Here is a 17,375-nt window from a genome sequence, read left to right on the forward strand (position 1 = left end):
TGGCAGCTAGAAGCAGGGAGCAGCAATGTGTTACAGTGGCCCAATAACATACAGCTGGGCAACAGCATCCTAACAGCCATGGCTGCTCCTGTGGCATGTGATGTATTATGGGTCTTGGCTGCACGTAAGCTGAATTTAGCATTTAATTTCACCCAGTCCAAGTAAACAAATACAATGACTATTGCAGTAAATTTTAAGTGTGACATTCACTGTAAAGAAGAGATAGCTTACCTTTAAACTGTGGTATCTCCCCTGTGGGGCTTTTGGGCAGTCCTTTATGGCATGCGTCACTTGTCAAGGCCACAGTAACTCCACAGCTTCCAAGCAAAAAGCCTATCTGTTGACTTCCTGCGTCCTGATAGAAGTAAAAATGAAAACAACACACAAAATTGATCAGAAGTGACTGCAGGCTGGAAACATTTTTGTCCTTTGGCAAATTATCTTGAGAGGAAAACAGTCTCTTTCCTCAAAGCAATTTAAATGATTAGAAAAACCAATCTGTAAATTGACAAAGGCATTCCACAACCTAGATATTTTCTCATCTCTAACAACATAAATCATACAATATGTTGAAGGCATCAGATGGTGTCTGCTCTCTGAACTGCTCAGAAATGAGAAGTGCCTGAGAGGAGTGGCTGATACACCTGAGGACTGTGCTGTTACCCAGGGGGACCTGGGCAGGCTGGAGACAAGGGAGGAAGAAACCTCATGAGGTTAACAAGAAATGCAAAGTCTGGCTTCTGGGGAGGAACAAGGCACCAAGACGTGCTGGAGGCCATCCAGCTGGAAAGATTTGTAGAAAAGGATCTGGGGACCCTGGTGGACACCAATTGGACGTGAGTCAGTGATGTGCTCTTGTGAAAAGAAGACTAATGGCATACTCGGCTGCATTAGGCAAAGATGCCAGTATGTCAAGCAAGGTGATCCCTCCCATCTACTCAGCACTGATGAGGCCCCATCTAGTGTACTGTGTCAGGTCCTGAGCCCTCCAGTACAGGAAACATATAGAGAAACTTTAGAGAGTCCAACGAAGGGCGACAAAAGGGACTGGAGCATTTCTCCTGTGTAGAAAGCCTGAGAGAACTGGGACTGTATAGCCTGGAGAAAGCAAGATTCAGGGGAAATGTCATCAATACACACAAACTGAAACATGAGAGGTTCCATCTGAATATAAAGGAATGCCTTTTTACTGTGAGACTACTCAAGCACTGGAATAGGTTGCCCTAATGTCCCTGCTTAAGCAGTGGGTTGGACAAGATGACATCCAGTGAGGTCCCTTCTAGCCTCAACCGTTCTGCAATTCTGTGATTCCATGAGGGTTCTAGGAAATAATACAGGTTATAGATACTTCCTCCTGGAGAATGCTTTTAGCTTTAGAGATAATATGGCAGATGCACAGTGGTGACAGTATCACTGTTTGTTGATCTAATCTGATTTGCCAATAAACGTTTCATTGAGTAGTTGTACACATGTTTCAGGAGCACTTCAGATAGTCAAGTGCCCATTAGAGAAAGCACATTATGTTTTACTGTCATCAAGAGGATATGGGCATGGAGGCTAAAAAGTCATGTAACGATTTTCAAGTCTAGGCCATAGTCATTCCTTAAGAGCTGCTGTGCTTCCAGAGCAATATGTCAGCTTTACACACAGTGTCCTGTCATGATTCTTTCATGAACTTTACATCTATCCATTAGGCTCTTCAGCAGAGCAAAGCCATAGAAGTAGATGTACGCACAAGAATTAACCCTTTCTTCACAGAATAATTCTAGAGAAAATAGCCTACAGATCCTTACAAGTTCAAATTAAAAGATCTTTCAAATCAACAACAAAGCACACCCAACTATTGGAGCAACCAAAAATACAGAACAGTTGCCTTAATATATTGATTTATTCAAAGCAAGGCTGCATAATAAAGTCCCAAAGTATATCTGACTAATTTTTAATGCAGATTTTTGTAGTCAAATAGATGAAGCCAAAATAAAGTATCAAGGAGATCAGAGGAAAAATAAAATCATATTTGCTTTCTGAAGCACTTCAAAATATGCATATAGAACCAGAATCATCTAGGTTGGAGAAGACTCAATATCCTACTTGTAGTGAGATTTGAGCTGAAAATAGAGTTATTTGTGTGAAGCAGTCAGAGATTCCATGTGGGCAAAGAAAAAGACTTCTGACTTCAGGAGCATCAATACCTGCCCCTTTCTGAGACCAGCCATCGGTGTCCCTTCTCAGGAATGTAAAACAAACATCTACAGTGCCAAAAAGTGCCTTGTAAGTAAAAAAAGAAATCAAGTCATCTACTGCTGGAAAAAAAAACACAACAAACTCCTACCCCATAAATAAAAGCACACTCCTGCCATAAATGGAATATATTTTCAGGACATATAGTTTTCTTGGCAGCATTATTTGCTATTTTGGTAATTAATGCTAATCTGCTACTTCGGTGAACTCTCACTTGCCACAAACACCTTAATTTGCCAAATTTTTCAGGGGTGGAAAAAGCCTCAGAGATGCAACAGTGCCCAGGTGAAACCACTGAACCAGCACAGTCCAACCTGCACAGGAAGGGAAAGAGTTGCCTCCACAACTCCCAGCTTCAAAACAGCAAGTAGTGCAGGTGGAAGGCAGAAGATACAGCTGAAGTATTACAGCATGAGCTCTGAGACCAAAAGCTGGCTTCAGAGCTACCATTTCACATTTCCAGACGGCAGAGCACTTGCTGAGGTACAAAAAACGAGGTCTGCACAGCTTCAGACAGTGTCTGCACACACGTAGGGAGATCAAGCCTTCAGATGAAGCAAGATGGAAATCCTCTCTGCTGTAGGCAGCCATTCAAAGTTCTCTAATGACTTTTATTAAAGGTTCCCTGAAGGCTTTCACCACTACCTGGAGGCAAATTGTCTTCTTGCTGCTGCAGAGAACGATAATTCATTGTCAGGATAAAAAAATGCCATGTGTGGCTGCATTTCAGTACGCAGTTAATGACATTTCTGTAACACTTTGTGAGAGGATTTGTGTGAAGGAAAACAATTATGTTCCTTTCTTTGCAAGTGAGAGCGCACGTCCTTATCTAATGTAGAAGGAAGGAAGAGACAGCCAGCACAAATGCTGGGCTGATAAAGGTTACTCCTGTCCACTTCATGTTCCAGACTGGTTTCAAAATGAGAATTAGGTGGCAACGCATGCAAACTGAACTAATCTTGTGTTTTGTTACAATGCTTATTTGAACTCCATTTGCCTTCGTGCTGACAAGCATTTGCTGGCAAAGAACAAACAGGGCATCCTTCTGGTGCACCAGCACTTTAGAAACAAAAGTAAAAATGAATTGAGAAAACCCTCCATTTAAAACATACAACTATCAAAGACGTTAATAAAAAATTAAACACAAAGCAGATGCAATTTTCACAGCTGGCTTTAAGAGGAAGAAAACGGCTGTCTCATCAGAAAGAGTGCTTTTCTATCTGGCTATGATTTGCGTGTGAAATCTACAACTACGAGTGGTTTTAATGTCAGAAAGTCTTAATAAAACAGGACAACAGTTATTTCTGGCAGGGGGACATAGTGGCCTGGGTTGAAAAGAACCTCAAAGATCATATAGTTTCAACCCCCCTGCCACGGGCAGGGTCACCAACTACCAGACCAGGCTGCACAGAGCCACATCCAGCCTGGTCTTGAATGCCTCCAGGGATGGGGCATCCACAAGCTCCTTGGGCAACCTCTACCATTGCATCACCACCCTCTGAGTGAAAAACTTCCTCCTAAAATGTTAGATGTTGGTTCTCTCTAGGAAACTACAATTTCCTACACTTGGAAGCATAAAAAGAAAATGTAGACTCTAAGGGACCACAGATTTATGGTGACCACCTGAGCAAGAGCCTGTGACAAGGACACGGCTGCTGCAGAGCATAGGGAGCAGGGTGTGGGCACAGTGCTGATGCAGTTCCAGCAGAGTGCACCAGGGTTTGGCTGGGGCTGGGGCTGGAAGGCTGTGCCACCAAAAGGAAAAATATAACAATTTATGCGTGTTTTACATCCAGTGGAGGAAGGTGCGTTGTCAAAAGACACTGCATAGCAAATTATATACATACATAGCAGTATATCAGACACAGTGCAATAATAACTAAAGCAGAGAGGAAACACATTTTATCTTAAATCCTAAAGATGTCTGAATACTAGAAAAGACATTGAGGCATATGTCCATTGGAATAAAACTCTGCCATCAAATGACAGAGTGGGGCTCTTTAAAAAGATATCATTCTCTAGCTGCCATTACAGCTTTAATAACTGAAGTTTTCAGGATTACTATAAAGAGATCTGGAAATACCATTTTTACTCTTTAAAAAACATCCACTTGTTGTGTTTTTTTTTTGTTTTTTTTAAGAATTGCCCTGGAGTGGGTATCACCGAATTTGCTATGAAAACAAGCAAGTGTAGTTTAAAATCATGTTGTCAGCCAGAATGTGGAGAAGCACACTTAGCATCAATCCTAACAGGGTATGAAACAGTGACTGAGAAGTAGATTTTTATATGCTTTCATGTCATAACCTGCTACAAATCTTCACCACCTATGACAAGAAGGCCATAAGGATCTATCTAGGATCACCATTCTTATATTCAGTGTGTGACTGAGCATGATTACAAATGTGCTTGGAGAGCAAAAACATTACTTTAAGATTAAAACAGGTTAACTCCCCTGGCTGTATCAGAGTAGTAGAATAAATTTCATGGTGCTCATGAAATGGAATAAAATATATATAAAGAAAAGAAATAAAAAACATATTTTTAAATAAACATACACACACAAAAACAACAACAACAACAACAAAACCCTAACATTATGCTTATTCTATTGCTACAGTGACTGTAAAGTGCCTGAATACTTCCAGAATAGAGATGGTCTTCATGTAAAAAAAAAAGCCTGGGATTGCAATTTTAGATCTGATTTCCTAATTGCAAAGAGCCCAAACCATGCTGACACAAATTCCAATCCCTGGACCCTTGCTAAAAATCAGGAAGTGTTTGAGAATAAACAAAACTGAAGACTTGGTGGCTGGGAATCCAGGCAATCCATCCCAGCTGCCATGTCAGACACATCTCCTAAAGTTCTCTGGGGAAGCAGAGAACTATTTCTAGTGATGTGATACAGAAGGAAAGAGCAAGAGATGGACCCTCAGCTAGTAATGAACCTGAAAATAAACTGTCAAAAGCTAAAAGAAATTACACTCATGATACAAAGATAGGGAATACACATAAAATATATGGGCTGCAGGCTTTACTTTCATATGTGGATAGATGCCTGCAAAGTAATATACAAGCCAAAATGCTAACTGGCTGCAAATATTTCTGTTCAATTTTGAGCTGTCAAGCATAATTTGCAAAGAGCTGTGAGAAACTCTTCCTTATGAAAATGCAGAACATTATTAAAGCTATTAACTCACATTTTTAATATTAAAGCTCATAATGTAACTCCCTGAAATAGCTCATCTACATCGACTTGCTATTTTCTAAGTCTGTATTAGCCTATAATATAATTATTGGTCTACTTGTTGGTTTGCATTTGTCTTCCAAAACACAAACCAAAAAACGTACATTGCCAGAACTTACTGAAGTGTGAAGAAAAGAGAACAAATGATGCTAAATTATAAAAGAACAGCCTAGACCATTGTGTGATGACACAAATGACATCTTCCCACGGATGCCAGAAGCGATCTGCTGCCATTTGACCAAGCAGAGGTATTCCTTCTGGGACTACTCAGAACATGATTTTCATCTCATTGCTTCCACTCCAGTTCCTGCTCCATATAAACAAATGCAGAAATATTTGTAATAGTATATGCTGTGAGATTGCATAGTTTTATTTATAGATGATATATCATGTTGCTTTTCACTTTACTGCTGACATCTTTGTTATTGTTTTATCAATGCAATATTTAAACATTATGGAATGATCCTGGCAATAGTTAAACAGACTGAGTCTGTAGTTATTGCCTTATATAAATATAGATGTATCTGCATGTGTAAGTGCCTATTTTTACACACATACACATGCACATATTAAAAAAACACGGGGGTAAGCCAAATTAGGGTAAGTTATTAATTTGACATAGGGTATTTCATTGGAGAATCATAGAATCTTCAAGTTGAAAGGGATCTCCAAAGGTCATCTAGTCCAACTTCCCTGCAATGCACAGGGACATGCACAGCTAGATCAGGTTGCTTGGACAGCTGGATTTTATAGCTTACTGGACGGATATGGTATCAGATGTTCTAAAATAAATACATTTTACATCTATCCATGCATTTTAAAATGCAATTATGCTTATGAAAATAAGTAACAAGGAAAGACATATTATATGTCTTTATTCCTAGAAGACATGTTGCTTCTTTTTTGTGGAATGAAAGTAGAGCTACCTTTGTGAACGTTCCGTATGACCTTTCAATGTATGCAGTCTATTTGCCTTATTTTGTTGATGCATGTAAAATCTCTTTATAGAAATAATGCTCACTTTATGTTACTACTTCAAACTACCTTAAAGTGCTGCACAGTGATAGCTTGATGCAAATGTAGCATGTTTCCCACAAGATCATTATAGTCATTCCACAGTCAAGTCCTCTCCTCAGAGCACTCAAATATAACATTTTACAAATAAACTAGCATTAGCTTATACCACAAAGAGGATTAAAGAAGACATGTTGCATGGACAATTCCAGACCAAACAATTAAAGTTAGGCATTATTAGTGCTAACTAATAACAAAGGCATTACATAAGGGATGCTTAGGAGTACCTCAGAACAAACTTTGCTTCCAGCCAAGCTAAAATTAAGAGGACATGACAAAAACAGTTTGGAATAAATAGATAAATATATTTTGCTATATTTACGGCCTCAAAGGTATGCATCCTCAGAAAAAATGCATGTTCATCAGCATCAATGTAAGCTTCCCAGCTGTGGCTCATCTACACCACTGAGCCCCCTCCCCTCATTACCCCCAAGCATATTTTCAATCTGAAACAGCCCTACTTGCCTGCTAACACCTTCAAAGGAACTAACAGTGCAATCTGGACCAATACTGCATCTAAGAAGCTTTTTTGCTGTGGTCTATTTTGGTTATGAATTGGCTCTGCGATGAGAATTCCCAAACTCATTTTGCTCAAAGGCGACCCTTGGCAGAGATGACAGTGGTGGCAGAAGCTCCAGGATACAAATGCAGATACAGACACAGGAGAAGGCATTTCCCTAAATGCTCTGAAGTTGCATACACAGAACTAGTGGTATTATAACATAGCTTTGGTTCCAGGAACAGGTGGAAAATCAGCAGTTGCTACCAGTGACTCTTTGTCAGTAGCCAACATCACCATGCTTGGAGAGGCTGCAAAGATTATTCCACGTAAGGCTGATAGAACTGTTCTCTTGCAAAATTTTCTTCTCCTTTCCCAGGCAGCACTCCTGCATTTGCTGCAACTGCAGGCACATCTTGAGATTTGCCGTCACAAAAAAGAGGTAACTATATATAACTCACCACACAACGCTATCTTTGTATCTGTACAGTCAGGGCTAGTTATCCACAACAATATACTCAAAACTTAGGCTTGGTCATGATTCATTCTGACAAGTTTTAAAATGCAATATAGAGAAGAGATTTGGTTCCCTACCTTTCTTGTAAGTGGCACTTCAATAGGGACGGGGACAACTTCCGCAAGCAGGCAGCCATAAAATGCTACCATGAAAGCAGCAGGATCATTGTTAGGGAATACAAGTGTTACCTGAAACAAAGAGACGTGTTAAAGAGTTCCTGAATTGCATGTTTTATTATGGGCTTCAACTGACAATGGTTGGAGTTTCCATGCTTCCTTTTGGAGAGGTGATTACAGAAACATTTCAGTAATAATCATTCAAATACCTAATGAAGGATCAACGAGGAGTCAGAAGGAATTTCTTCTGATACACATTCCTTTTATGAACTTAGGTCGTAGTTAAACATTTTCGCGATGCATTGTTTCCTACATTGACAATATCTTTCATCTGATTCTCAATTTACTGATTGCTTTGCAGATATTAAATAACCAAGCAAATGGAATAATTTTACATTCTAATTTAGTATTTCCTTTAAGTTACTGAAAACAGTTCTGATTACCCAGACCTACTATATCATTATGTCAATCAGTAACAATTACATTTTGTCTCCCGAGGCTTTGCCTCACACAATAATCTTATTTTAGGACTGGACTGTTTCCAAGCATAGAAGTTTCTGTGTTGTTAGTGAACACAACCAAATGATGTCTAGAGAATTGAATGTCACATCCAGAGATGGCATCATATCATAAAGCTGGTAAAAGGGCTGGAAGGTATGTCCTATGTGGAGAAGTTGAGGACACTTGGTTTGTCTAGTTTGGAGAAAAGATGCCCAGAGGTAACCTCATGGCTCCCTACAAATTCCTGATGAGGAGATGTGCAGAGGAAGGTGTTGGTCTCTGCTCATCATAACCAATGGCAGGATATATGTGAATGCACAAAGCTGTGCCAGGGAATGGTCAGACTGGACAACAGGAAAAAATTCTTTACTGTCAGGTTGCTCAGACACTGGAACAGGCTTCCTAATGAGGTAGTTGATGCTCCATGCCTGTCAGCGTTCAACAGGCATTCAGACAATACGCTCAGTAATACCGCTTTCACTTTTGGCCTTGAAGAGGTGAGGGATCTTTGTATGCTCCTTTCAAATGAACTACTGTACCCTACTCCATCCTACCTTACCCTACCATATCTTACCCTACCCCACCCTATCCTAGATAAAATATTATATATAGAAAATCGCCTGCATGCCCAGTTGGTGGCCATCTTCCCTAAATATGCAAACTGGGCAGCTAAATTCTAAGGACACTACAATCTCTTTAGATCCTCCAGGTACAAAATGAATGGGGATATGTGAGAGCACGGTCTAGCTATGGATTTAGTAGCCTAGAGAGTCCACACCTCTCCTTGCCATCAATTATTCGTTAATGACCTCAGGGGCTGGAACCTGAAGTGGCATGCAAGAGGCACTGCACATAATTTCTATCTTAACTCCTTTGTGTTTGCACATGAGATCAGAATGAATTATCACAGCAACTTAAAATTTGCTGAAACTGTTAATAAGTCTTCAGTTTTAACTGATTTGACATCTGTAGGAATTGCATGTTTCGATGTCTCAGAGCAAAAACACTGTTTTTATATACTGTCCAAGAGTCAGTTGTATGGTTTAGAAATGTGTTCTGTATTTTCTTATGGCATCAAAACAGTTGCCTTCCATAAATTAAACTGATTCCTTCAAGCTAGAAGGAATCAAACTATGGCCAAAAATATCTGTTTTTAAGCTGAAGATTGTAACTTCAGAAACTTCAGAGAAAATATACTGCTATCATGTCTGTAAGCTAGGACATGAACAATACAACTGCTCGAGATGGCTTTGCAGTGAGTGCATGTATTCTCTGAACACAAACCATAAACATCCGCAAGGGAAATGGAAGGAAAGGGTTTTTGCTTGATATACTGCAGGGATAGCAGAGTTTGCTGAGCCCAGCGAACATCTAAAAGATGTTGAATGATCCCAAAAGGTACATTGAGGATTGTTGGTTTTGTTTTGCTCTTTGTTTACATACACACAGTGAAACTGTGGCTGAGAATCTTTTCAAAGGAGCTGACAGAGGTGAAAAACTCTCACTGAAGTCTAGTGGGAATAAGGCAGTAACTTCCTCTTCAAAAGACATTAATCACTAACAGAGCTGTACCAAATAAATAAATAGTGTGTTTAACAGCCAAAAGGGATAAGGCTGAAGGAAAACAAAATACACAGCACACTGTCGAGAATCTGGTTATCTGGCAGATATTTTGGAGAGGAAGCTTAGTTTCCAGGCAGCTGTCTGAGGTGACACAAGGTTGAATTTCTGAAGTTTCTGTAGAAGGCAAATGCAGTTCTTCACGTACTATAATTATATCAGAATCAGAGAATCAAATACAGGCTCATACACTTATTCTTTTGGCTCAGACAAAGAAACTAAGGAGTGATGTAATAGGAGCCATGAAAAATAGAGATTGTACTGATAGAAGATGCTTTTCAAGGGGAAAAGGTCTTTCTGAGTTTGATATCATATTAACATAAGGAAACAATTACCCTCCGATTTAGAAAAGATCACAAATATGCACCTGTATTTCATTTGGTATTTCAAAAGTACCTCTATCTGCTGTCACACAAAATACATTATTTAGAATAAAAAGTCACCTTCAAAGAGGTTAGAAAGCTTTTATGTTATTACAACAGGGGGATAACAGCCACAATAATAGCCTAAAACATCAGCAGTACTGTAACACCTCATCTTCAACATAAAGTCGTTTCAAATGATTGTGTTTCCGTTACACGGAGATGTTAGGCAAGATGTTTTTACAACACAAAGCATATGCTTTCAGTGCTCAGCTATAAACATTTGCTTCACCATAATCTAGGTAGACTTATTTTAGAAGAACTGCAATTTGTTCAGTATGTGTCCTGTGCTAGCTGAACTTCCAGCTTTCAGACTGAATTATCTACAAATCCTTTCTTAATGCTAGGAGATGTCAGTGGTTGTTGCACTAAGTTAATACAAAGATGGGCGGTTGGTAGACAACACAGAGAGAGATGCACATGTCACTGCCCGTTTCTGAACTTTTACAGCCTTCTGGGTGGATTCTCTTAATGCCTACACTTGAACAGCTTGTTTCTTCTGCTGTTGCTTAAACACGTGCTTGTAAATCGAGTAAAAGAGACTCTTCAGATCTTGCTGTCTGAATGCTGTCATTGGAAGCAATTTAGATTAAGGATCTAGAGATCCTTTAGTTGAATGCTTTATGACTTACTTCCAAAAGAAACAAAAAAAAAGGACTGTTAGGTTTCACTTTTAAATTTCTTTTTTTTTTTACTTCTGGGAAGTATTACTGCACACTTTCATTTTTGAAGCCGTAAGAAAAATATAATGTAAATCGACACATTTCTCACATATGGCACAAGGGAACCAAGTGAACCAGCAATTTAAGGACTGCTATCATACTTTGGAATAGGAATCCTTAATTTCACATTCAAAACTCAAACTACGAAGTCATTACTAAAATGTGCATTTCTGACAGCTTTGTTCTGGAATCTCCATCTTTCATAGCTTAAAGCCAACACAGAATGAGACCGGTGGAAATTTGGATACACATTCTGGCAGAGAAAAGAGGTAGCACAAAGGTAGAAGACTAGCTCTGTAACCCTTGCTTGCCCTCTATGCATATTATCCATTCACCGAGATTCAGCTTCGAGCAGCAACTGAATCAGAGAGGAACAAGAAATGGAAATATTCTCCACATTACCAGTCCGTGTAATTTATTTATTTAACTGGCTGCCAAAATGTTCTTCCTTTGTTTGCCTTTGTCCTCCACTATGTTTCTCTTGTTTCTACCACCTCAACAACTACGAAGTCATTAGTAAGTAAGTTTTAACCACCTCCAGGCTCTATATGCAAACTACTGCTAAACAGACAGCTGCTCTATGTCCAAAAATCACTTTCCATGAGAACATTTATTGCTGATGTTGCCACAACTTCAACTTACTATTCAGCGAATACTAGCTCAAATGATTTAATATACAATTCAAAACATCCATCTGAATGATCAGCCCTTTCCAGAGTGAAAGGCAAACTGCCCTCAGCCCCCAGCATTAATTCCCTCTGGACACCACAAATACCTCAATCTCTCTTTGTTGACATGGCATCTGAACTATTAGAAATTACAAATCACCAAGATACTCACCCTGTCTCCAGGTCGTACCATTGGCTCTTGTTTTGTGCCTAATTTATGTAGTATATTGTAAGCAACCTTCATACTTCTGGTCCAAAGTTTACCTATTAACATAAAAATTGTAGAATTAATTGTAACATTCTGCATGTGTTTTGCAAAGAATATCTCAGCAATAAAAAATAGTAGGAAAATTTGTATGAATTTTCCAACTAACTGTGATACCATTGCTGCAACTAGTGGAAATATTTAAATATGTACTGGATGCTTTCTTGAACTTCAAGATAGCAACATTTTTATATAAAAAGAAAGAAAGAAAAGAACAGTTTTCTTCAAGGCAAAAGTAGTTATCTTAATATGCAGCAATTGGATCTGAACTCCCGAAGTCAGCTGCTAGAAGTGGTTGAAATATCACAAAGTTAAGATAACTTAAAAGCAAGCTGGACAAGCCTCCCTCCATGAGTATGACTCGGGAATCATGCTTGGCACTTCTCCCAGTCCAGCCCACCAAGGATAAAAGGAAAGGAGTCCCGAGAAGAAGAAACAAGAAAAAAAACAAATCCAACAAACAGAAAACACCCCACAAACCAAAGGGGCACACTGAAGCAGCAGGGACCCTCAGATCCTTAGCACACCTGTATACCATGTTTCACTTTTAATTATGGTCCTTCTTCAGTCTAACTTCGCTTTTTCGTTCCCTACCCTCAACTTTCATTTCATTTGCTCCCAGACATCCCTTCATTTTATCATCTCTCTTCTCCTTTACTTCATCTCTCCATCCCTGCACTTGGCTTATCCTCACAAAGACCTCACCCCAGTATTCTCTAAAGAAAAAATGACCTCATCAAGATGTCATTGGCTCTGTTGTGCCTTTCGTTAATCCTTCAAGTGACCAGCATATCCCAGCTATGCAGGCTCTTTCACAGAGCCTTTGTTTACAGACCTCGTTACTTCCATTTGAACAACACCTACCATAGCAGACCTTGTTCTTGGCTGGCCCTCAGCTCTGTCCTGAAGCAATATTCAGCCTGACAGTAACGAATCTTTAATTCATGCCCAACAATAACTTTAACGATAATAGGTTCTGACAACAGATTACCTATGGGCTTCAGCAGTTCAGGCTCCCAAACAAGCAGTAATTGCCATTTATAACTAAGTCAAGCAGTTGTTATAAGTTCCTCCACATTCTGGATATAAAATGCTATACTACTATATTATTTTAAGTATCAATCTGATATAAAAGTACTGTACAATGAGAAGGCCAGATTTTTCTTTTTTAACTCTTAAGGAAAATTGGAAGGGTCACTGCTGCTTGTTATTGAGAAAGCCCTAAGTGCAATTACTTCTTGTGAAAATGGCAGTATTTTCTCAGCAAATTAAGCTCTGCCAAGTTTTTCACATATTTAAAACTGCTCCAGTATTTGGATGCTGAACTGCCTCAGTGTTCAATTCTGTTCCACTGAAAACAGCATCAATACAGGAGTAGCTCTGCAGAATTAACCCTCATAACAGTATAGTATAAGATGCACTTATTATAAAAAAGTCTTTAAAAGCATCCCTGTTGCAACAGTCAACACTTAGAAAGGATAAGCAAGTAGAATAAAAGCAAAGCATCTTAGAAAAGCAAATGTTCCTTCTCTTAAAGGTTTCTAGCATTAAAGTTTCAGTGGTGATAATCTTAAAAGAATTAGTAGTGATACAGAAACATGGAGAATGGAAATCGAAAGCCTGGCAAAAGTCCTGAATTTGAAGAGCCATCTTTACATAAAACACTTTCCAGCTTAAAAATGAACACTGAGATTTTAATACCTCATCTGAGAGACATAAGGGGGTGCTGTGAAAATTCTACTGGAGAATAAATTTGTTACAAGTCTTAAATTTGCATTTGTAACATATTCACACTCATATTTCTTATATCAAAATTGCCACCTTATGATATTTTCTTTGAGATTTGAACTCCGAAGAGCTATTCCTATTAAAGCATTTATATGCATTCTTTCAGAAGTACATGGTACACAGTACAACTGAACCAAGGAGGGCAGCTGGCATGAGCTGTGCTGGATCTGGAACACAGGGTCTCTCCTGCATCCCTCAGCACTTCCACAGCCCCAGGCCAGCATGCCTCCGCAGTCACCTGCACCCCAGTGCCAGCAGCAGAGGATCCCACCGCGTGCAGGGCAGCCATCTTGTGCACTGATCCCAGAGCAAACCTCACACAGAGTTTGGCCTGGATTGTGCTCAACAGGAAGCTCCCATTTCTCTTCCAGCTTCATTCCTGAAAAAAAAGGGCTGCAAAGCGAGCAGCAATGCAGGAGCTGGAGCCAGGAATGCGTGAGTCACCAGGGCCAGGCCTGCACTGCTGGATGGGGTGCTGCTGGAGGCACACTGAGCTGTGTTTGCTTTGCCACCTTGGCCGTTCAGCCTGCCAGTTCACTGAAAAACACAAAGGGCTTCATGACCACAGGACAAAAGCCCTCAGGAACAGAAAATGTTATAAAGAAGGAAATCTTTGAAGTGCTTCCTTCCTCGCTTCTGCCTAGTTGCAATTCAGAGTAATTCTTCTTTTGTAAACTTGAGAGATTAGACATTGCTGGGAAACAGCTGATTGCTAAAATTTCTCCCACAAATCCCAGTGAGGAGACCTTGCCTTGACCTCAGTAGGGTGCACATCTGCCCTGGGTCGGAGGGTAGCCCCGGAGAGGGAGCAGCTGTGCTCCATCCAGGGCTTTCACCTCATGATGGGCTGATCCTTGTGCAGGGGAAATCCACCATGAAGGCATGTGGCTGCAAAGGAAATCTTGCTGCTGGAGGTTGCTGAGGATATGGTCGTCAGTTCAGCAGGTCTTCCTCAGATAAACATGCTGCCATCCATCTTCTACTAAGTTGGATTCAAGATGGGAGGGCAGGGGCAGGAGACTCAAGCAGCAGTTTCAGGCAGCAGGGGCTGAACCAGTCCACATCTCAGCTCATAATAGCAACACTGCTGTAGCAAACAATAAATCTTTGCTTTCCAGAAGTGATGGAAAGCAAGATCCAGGCAGATACATCCACCTTCAGCACCACTGCTGCACTCAGAGCCTAGGGCCCTCCTTGTATTCACTGCCCTGCCTGGTCCAGTCCAAGTGCCCTCCTGTCTGCCTTACCAGGACATTGGATGCTTGTAGTATTTGTTTCCCCTGGCTCTGACATCCAGCAGTCAAGGAATCATAGAAATGTTTGAGTGGAAGTAAACTTTAAAGGTCATCTGGTCCAACTTCTCTGCAATGAACAGGGACACCTACAGCTCCATCAGGTTCTCTGAGCCCTGTCCAGCCTGTATGTCTCCCAGGACAGGGCATCCACCACCTCTCTGGACACCCCGTTTCAGTACTTCACTACCCTTATTGTAAATAACTTTTTCCATACATCCAGTCTAAATCTCTACCCTTTTAGCTTGAAACCATTTTCCGTTGTCCCATTGCAACAGATCCTGCTAAAGAGTCTGTCCCTCCAGTCTAATTTGAACAATTGTTTTCTTTAGTTTGAAAACAAAGGCTGGATCAGCCAGTTAGAGAGGTTAAGTCACTAGTGAGAGATCTGAGTGCCCAGTGGCACCATCAGGTTACCTTCAGAAAGGGCCAGGCTCCTGCGCATCCTGTGCTGTGTCTGCCAGTCACACGCAGGTGTCCTGGGTAACAGCCTGCAATAGGGACCTGTGTTTTTCAGTTTTCAGGTCCACAACAATCTCCCAAACAAACCAAAGAATCTCCTCAATTAATTTGTGAAAACAAGCCAAACTTGATAAAATTCAGCAAACATACACCAGGCCACTACTAAAATTATAACCTTCTTCTTATCTCTCAACAAGCTGTTTATTTTGGTGTTGGCTTCCAAAATCTTTCAAAACTCTACAAGACACCAAGAAATCAAGCTTTTCCCTGAATCTGTCATTGCCTGACTTCTTTCTAACTGCCTCACCAATTACCAAAATAAATCTTCTAATGACAAACACATCTTCCTTAGCCACTCCTGTCACCTGCCCCAAATATTGCTGCCACACCTGCAAGCCCTAGCAGTGTGTTCATGCAGTAAGGCCAAGTCACCTTTAATGCTCTTCCCACACTTGCAAACCAAGCTCAGCATTCCCAGTGCCCAGCAAGTATCAGCAAGCACGTGATATGGCAGCTATGACTCTGAAGCTGAGCTGTGTCCTGCAGACATCACGCATGCAGATAGCAGGAGTGGATAAAAAACATCACCTCACCTCCTGACAGATGTGACAAACATTGTTAACATCCACGTGGGGCAAATTTCTTTTTTTTTGTTTTGTGTGTGTGTGTGCTGCTGGAATTATGATTTGCTTGTGTAGCATCAACTCTATAGCAATAACCACTTATTTTAAATGTCACTTGTAATCAATCTTGCTCTAACAGCCTACTCAGAGGGCAGTGTCTCTTACCTACAAAAATTTACAGGCTTGAGTGAATTAATAGCTAAGTCTCATCTGGTTAAGCAACACGTTATGAGGGTAAGGGAGACCACCAGGTCTTAAAACTCAAACAAAAAGGGAACAGTTGATAAAAGATATATACTTTCTATGTGATACTATACTAAATCCCTTTCTCTTCACAGATCAGAAAAAGGACTATACAGTTGTGTTGAATGTAAAGAAGGTTATAAGAGAAAAGCTGCAGAGGGAGAAAAATTGAAGACAAAACAAACCACAGTCAACTCCCTTATTGAATTCCATATGCTTTTAAGAACCACACAGCATTAACTCAGCAAAACCAAACTCGTGGTCGCTTACCAATCTCCATGCACAGCAATTGCGAGAGTGCCAAAACTTAACTGAAAATAATGTTGTCAAACATTCATTCTTTCAAGAACACAATATAACATTTCTTACATTAAAAAGAAAAAAGGAAGACATTAAATCTGGTATAAATGCAGACTTCCTAAAGCAATGAAGGTAAAGGGACACTTTTTTTCCATGCTGCAAAATAATAGTCACAGTTCTGCTACTCTACTAACACTTTCTTCATAAACTAATTAGATCCATCCTAAGCAGCATGGGAAACAGTAATCTTTTTGGAAAAATATCCAAACAAAATAACAAAACCATTTATTGCAGAGAATAAAAGCCTCAGGCACACTCAGAAAAGAGGTAATATTGCTTTTACAGTGCTTGATATTCCAGTAAAAATCACAATTTTGTAATACAGATTTTTTTATAGTTATTTTCTTTGTCAAAGAACAAAAGTGTTAAAGCAATCGTATCATTGATTGATAAGGACCTGTCTTTTATTACTCTCACCTCTGGAAGCAATGAGTCATTTCAGAGATAAGGACAATCTGGTTATGTACTACTTGGCTATGAGCAAAGTTCCCTTTCTCCTCTTGACAACTGTGGAATTCCTGACCTAGAGATCCTGGCCACAAGAGGACACAGGTGGCTGGGGTTTGCACCAGCTGCAGCACAGCTCATGGACGGCTATTTTTGGTCTCTTGTTGTGTTTCAGCCATTTCAAGATACTCCCACTAGAAGGTGTAACACCACTGCTAAGACTACATGACTTCGGCATCAAAATATTTTAAAGAAAGTGTTGCATTAAGGC

General features: G+C 40.1%; 1 protein-coding gene across 3 annotated transcripts in view; it reads right to left on the reverse strand.

The window, feature by feature from the left end:
- Positions 1–17,375, reverse strand: part of DIP2C (disco interacting protein 2 homolog C) — a 142,740-nt gene that overhangs the window by 76,649 nt on the left and 48,716 nt on the right. For all 3 annotated transcript variants that reach the window (XM_010712402.3, XM_010712401.3, XM_031553857.1), the window contains exons 11-13: positions 11,797–11,888; positions 7,653–7,763; positions 232–355 (exon numbers count right to left, since the gene is read on the reverse strand). In XM_010712402.3, the coding sequence (XP_010710704.1) occupies positions 232–355; positions 7,653–7,763; positions 11,797–11,888 (327 nt within the window). The remainder of the gene's footprint in view (positions 1–231; positions 356–7,652; positions 7,764–11,796; positions 11,889–17,375) is intronic.

This window comes from Meleagris gallopavo, chromosome 6 (genome assembly GCF_000146605.3).
Source record: "Meleagris gallopavo isolate NT-WF06-2002-E0010 breed Aviagen turkey brand Nicholas breeding stock chromosome 6, Turkey_5.1, whole genome shotgun sequence".
In the NCBI taxonomy this organism is placed as follows: Eukaryota; Metazoa; Chordata; class Aves; order Galliformes; family Phasianidae; genus Meleagris; species Meleagris gallopavo.